The 18,312-nt window shown below is 38.7% G+C and overlaps 1 protein-coding gene across 28 annotated transcripts in view; it reads right to left on the bottom strand.

Moving 5' to 3' along the window:
* Positions 1-18,312, bottom strand: part of NFAT5 (nuclear factor of activated T cells 5) — a 126,704-nt gene that overhangs the window by 20,492 nt on the left and 87,900 nt on the right. For all 28 annotated transcript variants that reach the window (XM_084959737.1, XM_084959732.1, XM_084959720.1 and 25 more), the window contains 2 exons: positions 11,996-12,130; positions 11,818-11,870 (listed from right to left, as the gene is read on the bottom strand). In XM_084959737.1, the coding sequence (XP_084815863.1) occupies positions 11,818-11,870; positions 11,996-12,130 (188 nt within the window). The remainder of the gene's footprint in view (positions 1-11,817; positions 11,871-11,995; positions 12,131-18,312) is intronic.

Here is an 18,312-nt window from a genome sequence, read left to right on the forward strand (position 1 = left end):
GGCTGAACTGGAGTTAAAGGTGCTGGTCTACACCACAGCCATAACAACACAGGATCCAAGCCACGTCTATGAGCTACACCACAGCTCATGGCAATGCCAGAACCTTGATGCACTGAGAGAGGCCAGGGATCGAACCTGCATCCTCATAGATACTAGTCGGATTCATTTCCACTGAGCCACAATGGGAACTCCTGTTTATTTCAAAAATAGCACTTATCACCACCTGAAATTACTGTGATTATCTGCTTGTTTTTTGTTCCTTTCTAACCATAAGAATGTAAGCTCCATGAGGACCCAGGATGTTCTGTTCTTCGTTCTATCTCCAATGTTAAGCACCTCACACAAAACACATGCAAATATATTTGTTGGAAAAAAAATGAATAAATTTTCAGGAAAAAAGTGTGGTCATTAAGCACAATGTCAGTTACCATATGTTTTGTACAACCTTAACAGTGATATGTACTTTGCAACATAGTTCACTGTTTCCAATCATTTTAATTCTCATTCAAAGTCAACAGGGTTCACTTACACTACTGGTGGGAATATAAACTGGTGTAACCACTATGGGAAACAATATGGAGGGTCCTTAAAAAACTAAAAATAGAACTACCATATGATCCAACAATCCCACTCCTAGGAATATATCCAGACAGAACAATAATTTAAAAAGATACAGGCATCCCTATGTTCACAGCAGTACTATTCACAAGAGTCAAGACATGGAAATAACCGAAATGTCCAATGACAGATGAAAGGGTGAAGAAGATGTACATACACACAACAGAATACTACTCAGCCATAAAAAGAGTAAAATAATGCCATTCGCAGAAACACAGATATAACTAGAGATTCTCATACTAAGTGAAGTAAGTCAGAAAGAGAAAGACAAATACCATATGATATCACTTATATCTGGAATCTAATATATTACACAAATGAACCTATCTACAGAAAAGAAACTCATGGACATGGAGAACAGACCTGTGGTTGCCAGGGGGGAGGAGTGGGATGGACTGGGAGTCTAAGATACAAACTATTGCATTTAGAGTGGATAAGCAATGAGATCCTGCTGTATAGCACTGGGAACTATATTCAATCACTTGTGATGGAACATGATGAAAGATAAGAGAGAGAATGTGTATATATATAGATAACTGGGTCACTTTGCTGTGCAACAGAAACTGACAGAACATTGTAAATCAACTATAATAAAAATTTTTTAAAAAAGAAAGAAAAGGGAAGAGTTCCATAGATGTTTCACTAGCACTTACTCAAGGGAACTACAGTTTCTTAAAAGATACTGTGAACCACATCTGACTTGTTCTCTTCTTCCCTAGCATATTATAGTCATGGGACGGAACATCAAGGGGTAGTGATTATGCTTTTGTACCAAGTATGTTACAGGCAGGAGGTCAATGCTGAGTGGTGAGGATGAAGTGAATCTGATGACATTTTTTACTTAGACTATAATAGCTGGTTGACTCAGATGAATAGAACATGTGACAAATAAGACTAAGATTTCAATTTCTGAGTACCTAATTTGTTTCTAAGCCATTGTAAACTACTCTCTGAAATAGTCACATTATAAATTTTAAAAATAGCTTTTTTTTTTTTTTTTTTTTTTTTTGTCTTTTTGCTATTTCTTTGGGCCGCTCCCGTGGCATATGGAAGTTCCCAGGCTGGGGGTCGAATCGGAGCTGTAGCCGCCAGCCTACACCAGAGCCAGAGCAACGCGGGATCCGAGCCGAGTCTGCAACCTACACCACAGCTCACAGCAACGCCGGATCGTTAACCCACTGAGCAAGGCCAGGGACCAAACCCACAACCTCATGGTTCCTAGTCAGATTCGTTAACCACTGCGCCATGACGGGAACTCCAAAAATAGCTTCTTATTTATGGCATTAATACAATGCTTCCTGAGTGCAGTTAGCCATCTCAAAAAAAAAAAAAAAATCACACCTTTAAGTCAGATGAAAAAACATGTATAAATGTGTGTATATCAATAGGTATTGGGGGCAAAATCAGAAAGCACATACTTTTTTTTTTTTGCATATGAGGCCATCAAAAATGTACCTGCTTTGATCTAACTTCTAAAAAAGAGAGTTTTAAAATCTTGTCCATCTTCTTTTTTTTTCCTTTGGTTAAACACTGCAACTACATCACGAAGCAGTCCTACCTACAGTTAAGGAGATGGCTGAATGGATGGACTTGTGATCTCCATCTTAAAATTATTACACAAACTCAATTAACTGTTACTATTCTTCTGAATAAAAACTTGTTCTTGGCAATTGGTAACAGAATTAGCATATAAAAGTCAGAGGCCAGAGTTCCTGTCGTGGCTAGGTGGTTAATGAACCTGACTAGGATCCATGAGGACTCGCTCAGTGGGTAAAGGATCTGGTGTTGCCATGACCTGTGGTGTAGGTCACAGACACAGCTCAGATCTCGCGATGAGTAGTGATAGGGAGGTTTTATTTTTCTTCCTTTTTCAGCTGCATCTGCAGCATATGCAAGTTCTGGGGCCAGGGATCGAATCCAAGCCACCACAGAGACAATGCCAGATCCTTAACCCACCGTGCCACAGTGGGAACTTCAATAGCAAGTTGTTTTTAAACTCTCAAAAATTAAGAGCAATTAGCTACCACTGAGCTAGGAGTACAATATAGATAAAACATACAAAGAGATAGGAGACCACTGGAGCAGGCAGAATATTCTCTGTGGTAAAGAGAGAAGAATATCTGAATTATAATTTCTTAGAAAAATCATTCTCAGCAAAATTTCAGCCAACTGAATCCAACACCACATAAAAAAGATCATACACCACAACCAAGTGGGATTCATTACAGGTTCACAAGGATGGTTCAACACATGCAAATCAATCAATGTCATATACCACATTAACAAAAGTCAAAACCCACATGATTATCTCAGTAGATGCAGAAAAAGCATTTGACAAAGTCAAACATCCATTCCTGACAAAAACTCTTAACCAAAGTGGGTATGGAGGGAACATACCTTAACATAACAAAAGCCATTTGTGACAAACCCACAGCAAATATAATACTCAATGGAGAAAAGCTGAAAGCCTTCCTGCTAAAATCCGGAACAAGACAAGGATGCCCACTCTCACCACTTTTATTCAATGCAGCATTGGAAGTTCAGGAGTTCCTGTCGTGGCACAGTGGTTAACGAAGCCGACTAGGAACCATGAGGTTGCAGGTTTGATCCCTGGCCTTGCTCAATGGGTTAGGATCCGGCGTTGCCTTGAGCTGTGGTGTAGGTTGCAGACTCGGCTCAGATCCTGCATTGCTCTGGCTCTGGCGTAGGCCGGTGGCTACAGCTCTGACTGGACCCCTAGCCTGGGAACCTCCATATGCTGCAGGAGCGGCCCAAGAAATGGCAAAAAGACAAAAAGACAAAAAAAAAAAAAAAAAAAAAAAAGTATTGGAAGTCCAAGCCACAGCAATCAGACAAACCAAAGTTCTCCAAATTGGAAGAGGTAAAATTGTCACTCTATACAGACGATATGATACTACATATAGAAAATCCTAATAAGGACTCCACACAAAAACTACTCAAACTCGTCAAGGAATTGTGCAAAGTAGCAAGATATAAGATTAACATTCAGAAATTGGTTGCATTTCTGTATACTAAAAATGAAATATTACAAGAGGAATAAAAAAATACAATACCTTTTAAAATCGCACCCCAAATAATTAAATACCTAGGAATAAAACTGTCCAAGGTGAAAGACTTATATGCTAAGAACTATAAAACATTAATCAAGGAAATTAAAGAGGATTCAAAAATGGAAAGATATTCCATGCTCCTGGGTTGGAAAAATTAATACCATAAATATGGCCATACTACCCAAAGCAATCTACAGATTCAGTGCAATTCCCCCTATCAAATTACCCATGACATTTTTCAAAGAACTAGAACAAACAATCCAGAAATTTATATGGAACCATAAAAGACCCAGAATTGCCAAAGCAATCCTGAGGAACAAAAACCAAGCAGGAGGCATAACTCTCCCAGACTTTTACAAAGCTGCAATAATCAAGACAGTGTGGTACTGATAGCAAAACAGACATACAGACCAATGGAACAGAACAGAGAACCCCAAAATTAATGCAGACACCTACAATAATTAGTCTTCAACAAAGGAGGCAAGAATATAAAATGGGGGAAAAGACAGTCTTTTCAGCAAGTGGTGCTGGGAAAACTGGACAGCCATATGTAAATCAATGAAACTGGAACACACTGACCATGCACAAAAATAAACTCAAAATGGCTTAAAGACTTAAACGTAAGACAAGACACCATCAAACTCCTAGAAGAGAACATAGGCAAAGCATTCTCTGATATCAACCTTACAAAGCAACAGAAATAAAAGCAAAAATTGGGAGTTCCCGTTGTGTGTTAATGAATCTGACTAGGAACCATGAGGTTGCGGGTTCGATCCCTGGCCTTGCTCAGTGGGTTAAGGATCCGGCGTTGCCGTGAGCTGTGGTGTAGGTTGCAGACATGGCTCAGATCCTGCGTTGCTGTGGCTCTGGCGTAGGCCTGTGGCTATAGCTCTGATTGGACCCCTAGCCTGGGAACCTCCATATGCTGTGGGTGCGTCCCTAGAAAAGACAAAAAAAAAAAAAAAGAAAGAAAGAAAGAAATATAAGCAAAAATAAACCAATGGGACCTAATCAAACTAACATGCTTTTCCACAGCAAAGGAAACCATGAAAAAAAACCCAAAAGACAACCTACAGAATGGGAGAAAATAGTTTCAAATGATGCAACTGACAAGGGCTTATTCTCTAAAATATACAAACAACTTACACAACTCAATAGCAAAAAAAAAATGAACAAACCCAATTGATAAGAAATGGGCAAAGGACCTGAAGAGACATTTCTCCAAAGAAGATATACAGATGGCCAACAGGCACATGAAAAAAATGCTCAACATCACTAATTATTAGAGAAATGCAAATCAAAACTACTATGAGGTACCATCTCACACCTGTCAGAATGGCCATCATTAACAAGGCAACAAATAACACATGCTGGAGAGAATGTGGAGAAAAGGGTACCTCCTACACTGTGGAGAAAAGGGAATGTAAATTGGTACAACCACTATGGAAAACAGTATGGAGGTACCTCGGAAAATTAAATACAGAACTACCATATGACCAAGAAATCCCATTCTTGGGTATATATCCAGACAAAACTTTCCTTGAAAAAGATACATGTACCAGAATGTTCACTGCAGCACTATTTACAATAGCCAAGACATGGAAACAACCTAACTGTCCATCAACAGATGAATGGATTAAGAAGATGTGGTGTATATATACACAAGAGAATACTACTTAGCCATAAAAAAGAACAAAATAATGCCATTTGCAGCAACATGGATGGAACTAGAGACTTTCATACTAAGTGAAGGAAGTTAGAAAGAGAAAGACAAATACCGTATGATATCACTTATGTCTGGACTAATATTTGGCACAAATGAACCTTTCCAAAGAAAAGAAACTCATAGACATGGAGAACAGCCTTGTGATTGCCAAGGGGGAGGGACAGAGAGTGGGATGAACTGGGAATCTGGGGTTAATAGATGCAAACTATTGCATCTGGAATGGATAAGGAATGAGATCTTGCTGTATAGCATGGAAAACTTTGTCTAGTCATGATGAAACATGATGGAGGATTATGTGAGAAAAAGAATGTATATATATGTGTGACTAGGTCACTTTGCTGTACAGTAGAAAATCGACAGAACACTGTAAACCAACTATAATGGAAAAAATAAAAATCATTAAAAAATAATTTCTTTGAAAAATCTTCTTTGATTCAAAATAATGATTTTCTTTTTCCCAGCAGATAATCTTTTTCAGAGCTTACAAACAATGGTGCTAGATATTTTTCACTCTTCCAAGAGATAAGTGATCATTGTCACATTCATTGCACAATTGGGATCGTACATATAAAAATAACTGAAGAGAGGAGTTCCTGTTGTGGCTCAGTGGTTAACGAATCCGACTAGGAACCATGAGGTTGTGGGTTTGATCCCTGGCATTGCTCAGTGGGTTAAGGATCCGGCGTTGCCTTGAGCTGTGGTGTAGGTTGCAGACGCGGCTTGGATCCCACATTGCCATGGCTCTGGCGTGGGTTGGCAGCTATAGCTCCAACTGGACCCCTAGCCTGGGAACCTCTATATGCCGCAGGAGAGGCCCTAGAAAAGGCAAAAACCCACAAAAAATAAAACAAAACAACACAACAACAAAAAAACTGGAGACACAAAATTCCTAATAAAACCAATTTGAAAACATAAAACCTCTAACTCTCAAGTCTTTATATAATCTAGTTGTTCCCACAAATTCTAAGGATTTTTTTGGGAATTTCTTCCGAGAACTAATTTTCCATATTTTTCCTGAAAATTCCATCTTCTCCAAAGCTCCATCTAATTTTTTTTTATTCTTTTTTTTTTTTTTTTTGCTTTTTAGCCACAGCAACTCATGATCTGAGCAGTGTCTGCGACCTACACCATAGCTCACGGCAACAACGATCCTTAACCCACTGAGTGAGGCCAGGAATCAAACCCACAACCTCATGGTTATTAGTTGGATTCATTTCTGCTGTACCACAATGGGAACTCCTTTTTTTTTTTATTTCTTACATCCTAAAAAAAAAAAAAGAGAAAAAAACCCAGAAGACTAAAAGTTGAGAAATGATAATCTACAATTTCCTACTTTTGATACACTAATGCCTATTTCATGTTTTCTAAAACAAGTTATTCTTAAATCAAATTATAGACCTCTTCCTGGTTTCTAAAACACCTGTTTTCAGCTTCTAGTGTCCTTTTAAAATTACCTCTACATTTCAAGCTGCTAAAACTCTTCTGCTCTCTTTCAAAACAAATTTACCTTAAAATATATTTATAGAGAGATAAGATGTATATCTTTTATATACATTTAATGGGCAAGTAAAGTCCTATAGAATCCCTCTAAAGTTGTTAAAATGGGAGTAGACACAATGACACAAGAGCCTGTCACATATGAAATTACATGAGCATGAGACATAATTATGGCACTGACTAGAAGAGCCAAATATTAAACAAAGAACTATTTTTTTTGTTAATCTCAATTTTTAACTCATAGACAAAGTTTAATACTTGATGAGTTGATTTTGGGCTTTTGAATGAATAGCTATCAAAATTATTCATAACTGCAATCTGCAAAGTCATCTCTTTCTTTTCTTTTCTTTTTTGGCTGTGCTCACAGCATGTGGAAGTTCCCAGGCCAGGGATCGAACCCACGCCATAGCATCCACCCAATTTGCTGCAATGATGATGCTGGATCCTTAACCCACTGCACCATAAGAGAACTCCTGCAAAGTTATCTTTAAATTGTCTCTTTTACCATACCATCTTCTGGTCATTTTTTAATATTATAGAGGCCATTTCAACTTTTCATTATAGGGCTATTTCGTTATTGACCACACTCAAAGTTTGTTTACTTTTAATATATTTTTTGGTCACACTTCATTCTAAATGTTTAATTTTTTTTCTTTAATATAATCTCTAGGATCAATTCTATCTCTGCTCTGATTCCACTCTAAAACACTTCCCAGAAAGGCCTTAGGAAAAAAAAAGTTGAAAAGCTTTCTCTGAAAAAGACCAAAAATTTTTAATGAATTGCAAACCACAGAATTAATGAAAGATCACATTATGATTTGGTTTGTTTATATACTTGCTTGCAAAAACCCCAGGACCTCTAAATATAGCCACCAAATAAGGATATTAATTCCTTGCCATTCTACCACATGTCTCATTTTTATGATTATTCTTCTTTAATCTATTGTAGCTGGCATAAATGGTCTGAAAAAATGCTTTAATAATATAACTACCCCATACCTCAAAGGTAAAGAAAGAAGGATGGAAGGAGAGAGGAAGAAGGAGATGGGGCGTAAGGAGGAGGAGGAAACAAAGACTTAAATTCTATGTGAAACAGCAAGTTAAGACTATAATTTGTTGGAATTATTTTATTAATATTTTACATAATTTATAAGGCAGGTCTCTTGGTCTCCAGAACTCATGTTCTTATCAATAAAACTGCATCATAAGACAAGGTAAGGAATAACAACTGTAATAGATTATTACTAGCAAAGGAGTTTACATCAATCTAACCAACTTATTGAAAAACAAAACATGTTCTTGGCACACAAAAGTACTGCATGGAAAATCAAGCATTAGAACCAAACTACAGGCATGTAAGAAACTGGTTGAAATTAGGGTTTGAAGAGCCCTCAGAAAGAAGAACAGGGACCTCAAGACCTCGGATTCCTCTTTTTCTTCAAAATGATAAAATGAACCAACAAGTTTTTCATGAGTACCTATTAAGTGCTTAATATTATGAAGAACACATAATTATGAAGAGTCATAATACATGGCCTCAAACCTCTAAGAGTCGTCTAATATAAGCCACTCTTTGTTCTCAGGGAATGGGAATAGTCTGATCAACAAGTTATACAAGAAATCATAAAATGTCAGAGTTAGAAGGAGCCTCAAATAATTTATAAAAGTTTGATTTATAGATTAGAAAACCGGGACACAAGAGTGACTTGTCTTACATAGGTAACAGAGGTTGTTAGTGACAAAGCAGGTACTAGAACTTCAGTTAAGACTAATGTAGGGAGTTCCTGTTGCAGCTCAGCAGTAATGAATCTGACGAGTATCCATGAGGATATGGGTTCAAACCCTGGCCTCGTTCAATGGGTTAAGGATCCAGAGTTGCTGTGGCTGTGGTGTGGGCTGGTAGCTACAATTCTAATTCAACCCCTAGCCTGGGAACTTCCACATGCTGCAGGTGTGGCCCTAAAAAGCAAAAAAAAAAAAAAAAAAAAAAAAAAAAAAAAAAAAAAAAAAAAAAAGGCTACTGTAGCAGAGATTATCTAACGGTAAATGTGACAAAGAAATGACTGCTGAGTTCCACTACCTCTTTTTTTGGGGGGCGGGGGGGGCAGTGCCCAGGCAGCATGCAGAAGTTCTGGGGCCAGGGGCTGAACCTGTGGCACAGCTGGGACCCAAGCTGCAGCAGTGACAACACTGGATACTTGACCTGCTGCACCACTACGTCTTTCTGACAGCATGTAGTAGCATAAGGCTAGAGGAAAACTTCTTACACAGCATTTGTCTAGGTAAACAGGAAACTCCACTTTACATGATACTATGTAGTGGAGAACTAATTTAACTCAAAGTGAGGTCTAGTCTTTTCCCTTAGCCACCAGGAAGTGATCTCTAGGCCCCTAAAGTGTCCTGTTTGATATTAGTAACTTTGTCTGTTTAGGGGCTTTGACCACTGAAAACTCTAACGATGTGATTTATGAAAGGGGATTTGAAACACGTCATAACAATTCCAGCCTCTGGTGGAACCAGAGACTAAAAGGTTAGCTGCATGGGTGGTATGTGATCCATCCCAAATAAAAACTCAGAATACCAATAGCTTGGAGGAGCATCCTAATTGCCAATACTCTGTGTAATGTCATACATCAATGTGCTGAGAGGCTAAGGCATCCCTGAGGAAGAGGAAGCATCACCTTCAGAACCCTCCCAGACCTTACTCTATGTGTCTGTCCCTTTGGCTGGTTCTGATTTGTGTCCTTTGGCTATAATAAAACTGAAATTTTATAATGCTTTCCTAAGTTCTGTGAGTTGTTCTAGCAAATCTCAGGGGGTCATGGGAACACTTGATTTTTTTTTTTTTTTTTTTTTTTTTGCTTTTTAGGGCTACACCTGCAGCATATGAAGGTTCCCAGGGTAGGGGTCCAATCAGACCTACAGCTGCTAGCCTACGCCAGAGCCACAGCAATGCAGGATCCGAGCCATGTCTGTAACCTACACCACAGCTCAAGGCAACACCAGATCCTTAACCCTCTGAGCAAGGCCAGGGATCGAACCTGTGTCCTTATGGTTGCTAGTCAGATTCGTTAACCACTGGGCCATGACAGGAACTCCAGAATCCCTGGATTTAAAGCCAAGTTCAAAAGTGAGAATGGCCAGGAGACCCCTGAACTTGTGGCTGGTGTCTGAAGTGAGGACAATCTTAGGGAGCACTATACCCTTAGCTTTGAGTTTGGCAATATACTGGATATATAATGTTTAAATTTTTTATTAAATATTTTTGAAGCACAAAATAATTTTTTTAAAAATTAAAAATACAAATTACGAACATTTTCTTTTCTTTTTTTTTTTTAGGGCTGCATTTATGGCATACAGACGTTCCCAGGCTAAGGGTGGAATCGGAGCTGTAGCCGCCAGCTAACACCATAGTCACAGCAACATGAGATCCGAGCCGAGTCTGTGACCTACAGCACAGCTCATGGCAATACCAGATCCTTAACCCACTAAGCAAGCCAGGGATCGAACCCACAACCTCATGGTTCCTAGTTGGATTTGTTTCCATTGAGCCACGATAGGAACTCCATGAACATTTTTTGATTAAACTGGCTATAGATTCTCCAGTTTTTGCCTCTTCCATCTCTCTGCTCGTTTTCATGTCCTTTTTCTATTCTCATCAGCATTTTATGCAAAATTTTAGGCTTTGTGAATTTTACATATTGGTTTGTTTCTGCTTCTTTGCTCTTTCTGAGCTGTACCTCTACATACTAATCTCCTGCATATGCCTTCTGATTTACTCATGAGTTTGTTCTTCTCTTTGCTAGTTTCAAATTTCATGAGTTTGGCCCCATCTGCTCTAAAGACAAAATCTCTTTTTTTTTTTTTTTTTTGCTTTTTAGGGTGGCATCTGCGGCCTATAGAGGTTCCCTGGATAGGGGTCAAATTGGAGCTACAGCTGCCAGCCTACCACCACAGCCAGACACAGCAAAGCAGGATCCAAGCCACATCTGCGACCTACACCACAGCTCACAGCAAAGCCAGATCCCTGTCCCATTGAGTGAGGCCAGGGATTGAACCTGCATCCTCATGGATACTACGACTTCTGCTATGGAAACCATGGATAGGTTTCCACTGTCACAACTGGAACTCCCAAAGCAATTCCCTCTTTTTTTTTTTCTGTCTTTTTACCATTCCTAGAGCCGCTCCCTCGGCATATGGAGGTTCCCAGGCTAGGGGTCGAATCGGAGCTGTAGCCACCAGCCTACACCAGAGCCACAGCAACGCAGGATCTGAGCTGTGTCTGCGATTCACATCACAGCTCACGGCAATGCCGGATCCTCAACTGACTGAGCAAGGCCAGGGATCGAACCCGCAACCTCACGGTTCCTAGTCGGATTCATTAACCACTGCGCCACGACGGGAACTCCCCAAAGTAATTCTTAAGTCAGTTCTTTATTCTTACTTTCAAGCTCTTTTTCTGTACCATTTGAAAAACAATACATAGCAAGGTCTACAAATACAGACTCTTTAATAAAAGTGTAACAAATAGTGCTTCTGAACACACAAAAGTAACTAACACATAAAACACATCTGCCACACAGCAGGTACTCAATAAGAAAGTTTGTTTTAATTAAATAGTAGGTTAAGATAACCCAAATCCTCAGAGTACATAAATATTATGAAAGAAATGTTTCATTTATTAACAATGGTAATTTACTAATGCTCTCAACTTTTCCAAATAGATAACTGTCATTTCTAGCATCAGTGTAATAAATCTATTTCAGTTAAAGAAATTCAAGAAAGAAACTTAAAATGAATTACATAAATTCCATATATAAAAGAAATTTAATCTGTTGATTCAGGAAGATTTTAGAAAAAAACTCAATTTCTCAGAGCATAAACTATAAAAAGTTTAAATTATACCTGATGAAATAATTCCATGTCGATTTCAGCTTCTGACTTCCAAGAGTTTTCATCTGATTAAAATAAAAACAGTGACTTACAAAATTTTTGAAACATTTTCTACTTTGTAGCTATAATTATAACTTTATAACAAAGTGAAACATGCAACAATTTCTAAAGCAGTATTATGCCTACTCACCAGAAACATTTTCCTGGAAAATAACTTTAGTTCCTTTCAGAAAGTTCTTGCCAATTAAAAATACTTCTTCCTCTCCTTTCACTGAACAGCTATGTAAGCTCTTCTTTAAGATCTCTGGCACTCCTGCTGGCTGAGCTGTAAGTATATATAAGCATTTCATTAAAAAAAATTACATTTTTAAAAATCTAAAATCAACTCTCAATTACCCAGTTATCCAGGTCATTATTGTTAACCCCTAAATTCTTTTTTTTTTTTTTTTTGTCGTCTTTTTAGATGCACCCAGGGCACGGCATATGGAGATTCCCAGTCCAGGGGTCTTATTGGAGCTATAGCTGCTGGTCTACGCCAGAGCCACAGCCACATGGGATCTGAGCCGTGTCTGTGACCTACACCACAGCTCACGGCAATGCGAGATCCTTAACCCACTGAGCAAGGCCAGGGATCGAACCCGAAACCTCATGATTCCTAGTTGGATTCGTTTCCACTGTACCACGACAGGAAATCCTTGACCCCTAAATTTGACTTTCCTATTCTGTAACTTAAATTTTACCTTAACAGAAAGCAAAGAAAAAAAACAGCAAAGTCCACATTAATTTTTACTAACTCTTGTAAGATTTTATAGGAATGGATTAATGTCTAAGATGATGTTTTAATTTATTACATGACATCTTTGTTTTCTCATTATGTGAACAAACAAAAAAGTGTAAAATATGAAGCTGGTCATGTTTCTGTCTTAATATTTTTTAAAAAATTCAACTGTGTTTAACAAGCCTGTCTCATAATCCTAATCTTAAACATGAAGCTATGATATGCTACTACAAGACTTTTTTTTTTTTTTTTTTGGTCTTTTTCTGCCTTTTTCTTGAGCCGCTCCCACGGCATATGGAGGTTCCCAGGCTAGGGGTCTAATTGGGCTGTAGCCACTGGCCTACGCCACAGCCACAGCAACGTGGGATTCGAGCCGCATCTGCAACCCACACCACAGCTCACGGCAATGCCGGATCGTTAACCCACTGAGCAAGGGCAGGGACTGAACCCGCAACCTCATGGTTCCTAGTCGGATTCATTAACCATTGCGCCACGACGGGAACTCCCATTACAAGACCTCTGAGGCAATGTGAGCCTCTAGATGTATTGAGAACTTTTTAAAGAGTCTGGACTCAAGACTCAGGGCCCTCAAATCAAAAGATCCCCTGAAAACAGACTGAATCCAATTCAGAGTAATCTTTCTACCAGAAGATCTCCATGAATTAGGACATTCTAAGGTTAAAAATAAAATGCACTTGTTTTTCAGTTAATAAGACTAACTAACCACTACTAAAATTAACAAAGAGGTTGACAAGTACTGAGGAGGACCCAGATGTAATAAATCATAACTGGCCTACCAACTTCCTCATGTCATGTATAGTTTCTCCAATACATTTGACTCCAGAAACATTCTTCCATATTGACACCTAAGGACTAGTTTTCCACCGGAACACTCCCTGGGATACTGGTTAATACAAATAAATACCTTTTAGGTAGTCAAAAGACTGCTCCCCTTAAAATCAAGCACTTTGAAAAAGATTACTATATATATATATTTTTTTTTTCTTTTAGTGCTGCATATGTGGGCTAGAGATCAAATCAGAGCTGCAGCTGCAGGCCCACGCCACAGCAATGCAGGATCTGAGCAGTGTCTGTGACCTACACCATAGCTCATAGCAATGTCGGATCCTTAGTCCATTGAGTGAGGCCAGGGATCGAACCCACATCCTCATGGTTACTAGTTGGGTTCATAACCTGTTGAGCCAAAATGGGAACTCCTGCTATTTGTTATTTCAGTACACCCTAACAACATACATACTTGAAAGATAAACTTAAATATGGCTGTATAACTCATTAACTTCTAAATTAATGAGATATTCTACTAAACTTTAAGAAAAGTTTTTTCTCCCCCTTAGATACCTATATATTTTATGGTTAATCTTATCTTTACAAGAATGTAATATGGGAAGTTATTCTTGTCAAAATATTTACTGCCCCTCTTTCCCTAGGTCTGCCCTTCCTTGTGGGAAGGCTCTTGCTCCACTAAACATCATTTTTGCTCCACTCATATAAGGACTGGCTATGTGACGTGTTCTTACAATGAAATGTGAACTGAACTAACATGCCACTTCCAAGCAAAAGCTTTAAGAACCCTGCATGGTTCCACCATCTCCTTTTTCTTCTGTTACAAAAATGGCAATATCCCAGAAAAGGGCAGCTCCTTCAGACTAGATATCAGAGTGGAAAAAAATGGAGCTGCTTCCAAACTGTAGCCAATATTATCATAAAATGAGGAAGAAGTAACACTCTATTATGTATATCTCTTAGATTTTTTTGGGTTGTTTGTTATTGCAGCATCATTTAGCCTCACTTAGTGATACAAACAAGTATCTTATCCTAATTAGATATTTAAATGGAAAATAATATTTTCAGCAATGTCTGAGAATTTAAAAGAAACTGTCATTTTGTATAAACACACACACACACACACACACACACACAGTGTCTAGAACCCACAGGATTAGTGTAGGAACAGAGCAGAAACATTTATTTGTCATACAATGATAATTCCGTAACTCCCCTTTTTTCGTTTCAACGGCCACAGCTGTAGCATATGCAAGTTTCTGGGCTAGGGGTTGAATGGGAGCTGCAGCTGCCAGCCTACGCCACAGCAACAACAACTAAGGATGAGAGCAGCAGCGGCAACCTATGCTGCAGCTTGTGGCAATGCAAGATCCTTAACCCACTGAGCAAGGCCAGGGATCAAACCTGCATCCTCATGGAGACTATATTGGGTTCTTAACACACTAAGCCACGATGGATGGGAACTCCAATTTTTTAATTTTAATTTTTTATTTATCTTTTTCCCCTCCATTTTTGGCTGCCCCACAGAATATGGAGTTCACAGGCCAGGGATCAGATCCAAGCTGCATCTATGGTAATGCTGGATCCTTTAACTCACTGTGCCAGGCCAGGGATCGAACCAGTGTCCTGGTGCTGCAGAGACAATCCTGTTGAACCATAGAGGGATCTCCTATTTATTTTTAATAAAAAACAAACCATGTATCCAGGGCTAACTGTCAATAGATCAAAGCTGCTCTGCTCTATATTAAGCTCCTACTTAGGAGTTCCTGCCCTGGCTCAGTGGATTTCTTAATTGCAGTGGCTTGAGTTGCTGTGGAGGAACAGGTTTGATCCCTGGTCTGGCACAGTGGCTTAAAGAATCTGGCATTGCCACAGCTGTGACACAGGTCTTAACTGGCTCAGATTCAATCCCTGGCCTGGGAATTGCCATATGCCATGAGTGCGACAATTTAAGAAAAGAAAGAAATGGGAAGTTCCCATCGTGGATCAGTGGTTAATGAATCCGACTAGGATCATGAGGTTGAGGGTTCGATCTTTGGCCTTGCTCAGTAGGTTAAGGATCTGGTGTTGCCTTGAGCTGTGGTGTAGGTCGTAGACATGGCTCGGATCCCAAGTTGCTGTGGCTATGGCATAGTATGTTGGCAGCTGTAGCTCTGATTCCACCCCTAGCCTGGGAACCTCCATATGCCACAGGTGCAGCACTAGAAAAGACAAAAAGACAAAAAAATAAAATAAAATAAATATTAAAAAAAAAAAAGAAAAAAGAAAAAAAGAAAGAAAAGGAGGGAGTTCCCATTGTGGCTCAGTAGTAAAGAACTTGACTAGTATCCATGAGGTTATGGGTTCAACCCCTGGCCTTGCTCAGTGGGTTAAGGATCTGACATTGCCGTGAGCTGCGGTGTAAGTCACAGGCAGGGCATGGATCCTGATCCCTCCTTGCTGTGGCTGTTGCTGTGGCTGGCAGCTGTAGCTCTGTTTCAACCCCTAGCATGGGAACTTCCATGTGCGGCAAGTGTGGCCATAAAAACAAAAAAAAAGAAGAGAAAAGAAAACCCAAACCCATAAGCAGGTCTTTTACGAATGGTTTAGTACCAGGTTCACCACAAATGTGCAATGCATGGGGGGAAGGGAGGGTGGCTGCTTTTCAGGTTGTGGCCCCTGTCTCAGGATGAAGGGCTGTTCTTCATACAGGACCTAGTCCCTAGGTGTGGCAAAATGCAACAAATTACAAACCCTTTTAAAATAAAGATTTAATGTAACTAATTTATTAAATTTTTGGAGTAATACTAGAACTAGATACTCATTTTTAAAAAACATTCAAGAAAATGTGACAATTTTTTTTTTTTTTTTTGGCCAGCCCATAGCATATGGAAGTTCTCAGGCCAGGAATCAAATTCGTGCCACAGCAGCGACCCCAGCCAACCAAGCTGCTGCAGTGACAACCAAAGATCTTTAACCCAATATACCACAAGAGAACTTCGGATAAAAGCATCATGATTAGAAAACAATAAGGGGTACAAAATTATATGGATATATTGACAAAATGAATGGAAAGTCCATTACCTTTTCCTCCCACTTTTAAATACTATATGGAAATTCCACTTCACTCATGATCATCAAAACTTTTTTTCTATTTCATTTTTTCCTTTTATGTGTTAAAAGCATTAAGATGGCCAAATGATACTCCTCTGAAGGTATGTTTATCTTTATCTGAAGGTATATTTGTACTTACATTACGCAAAGAACTAGTCTGTTATTGTTCAAGATAACTTAACCTTTGACCTTAAAAGGTCTTTTCTATTAAAAAGTTTAATGGTTACCTAATAGGAGAGACTCCATACTAAGCAGAACTTAAATGAGGATTATATATGCATTACCTTTCTTTTTCTTTTTTCTTTTTTGGCTGCACCTGCAGCACATGGAAGTTCTCAGGCCAGGGATCCACCTATGCCACAGCTGTGGCAATGCCAGATCCTTAACACACTGTGTCAGGTGAGGATCCAATGCATCATTACAGAGACAACACCAAGATTCTTAACCTGCTGCACCACAGTGAAAACTCCAACTGCTTTATTTTTACCTTTAATTAGTAAGCAGACTCTTGAAAATGATCATGTTGTTTTAAAAAATTATAACAAATAAAGCAGCCACCTTTCTGGTGTTATGAAAGTAATGTGCAATTAGATGCTGTTCAAATAGCAGCATCAAAAATAAAGCTGAAAAAAATTAATGAATATCTGAATACTGAAAAATAACAAAACAAATATTTTCATCTGTCAACATAATTAGTGAGGCTTTTTAATGTCTGTGAAGAAAAGTTAATTCAGTAAGATTTAACACAATAAGCATTAATATGATAAAATATACATTAAATTGAAGAACGCTATAATTAATTTTACCATATTAAAAAATTACTATAGAAGAATAGACATTAAAAACCAACTATATATTTCAATAAACTTTTTAAAAAATGTAAGAGGATGATTTTTCTATCTCCTTAAAAACAGACAAAAAGACAACAGATCCAATGATCACTGTTAAACCAACAAGTAAAAAAGCAGGACTGTTTTTCTAAGGTCACAATGCATAAAATGAATTCTGGCATTAGGCCTTCTTTCCACTGACCGGCTCTAGATGGAAAATCCAGTATCTGTTTCCTCTCTTCTCTTTCACCTCTAGCACCTTTTGGCAGCTCTTCCTTTTCTACCTCCCTCTCATCTTCCTGTTTCCTTCTACCTCCCATTCCAATTCTAAACCTTTTTTCTAACATATTTCCTTTTCACCTTTCATTCTATCCCAACTCCTCAAACCTGGCAAAAAAAGGTTATATTCATGGAAATAAACACAAACCAGAAGCAACATTCTTATTTTTGATTTTTTTTTAATAAAAAGATTTTGTGGGTCTTCTGTTTCAAGGTGTATTATTTACAATATTTACTTTTCCTCTCCCTTCCCACCCACCACTTCAGGGCCTAAATTCAAGCCTCAGGCTCCCTAAAGAAGACAGGAGAAAATTTGGAGTTCCCATAGTGGCTCAGTGGTTAACGAATTCAACTAGGAACCATGAGGTTGTGGGTTCGACCCCTGGCCTTGCTCAGTGGGTTAAGGATCCGGCATTGTCATGGGCTGTGGTGTAGGTCACAGACATGGCTTGGATCCCATGCTGCTGTGGCTCTGGCGTAGGCCAGTGGCTACAGCTCCGATTCAACCCCTAGCCTGGGAACCTCCATATGCCTCGGGAGTGGCCCAAGAAAGGCAAAAAGACAAAAAGACAAAAAAAAAAAAAAAGGAGAAAATTCAAATTCTTCAGCTGAACTTGTAATTCTCTTTATGAAAGATCTTACCACTTCTTCATTGGTATCATTTTGTTCCAATCATATCAAACTCTTTAATTTCCCTATAAGAAACATATCTTTCCATGCAGT

This window comes from Sus scrofa, chromosome 6, assembly GCF_054392235.1.
Source record: "Sus scrofa isolate SSC_HxYL_T2T_F1_AM1 chromosome 6, Sscrofa_HxYL_maternal_Yorkshire_Landrace_v2.0, whole genome shotgun sequence".
NCBI classification, from domain to species: Eukaryota; Metazoa; Chordata; class Mammalia; order Artiodactyla; family Suidae; genus Sus; species Sus scrofa.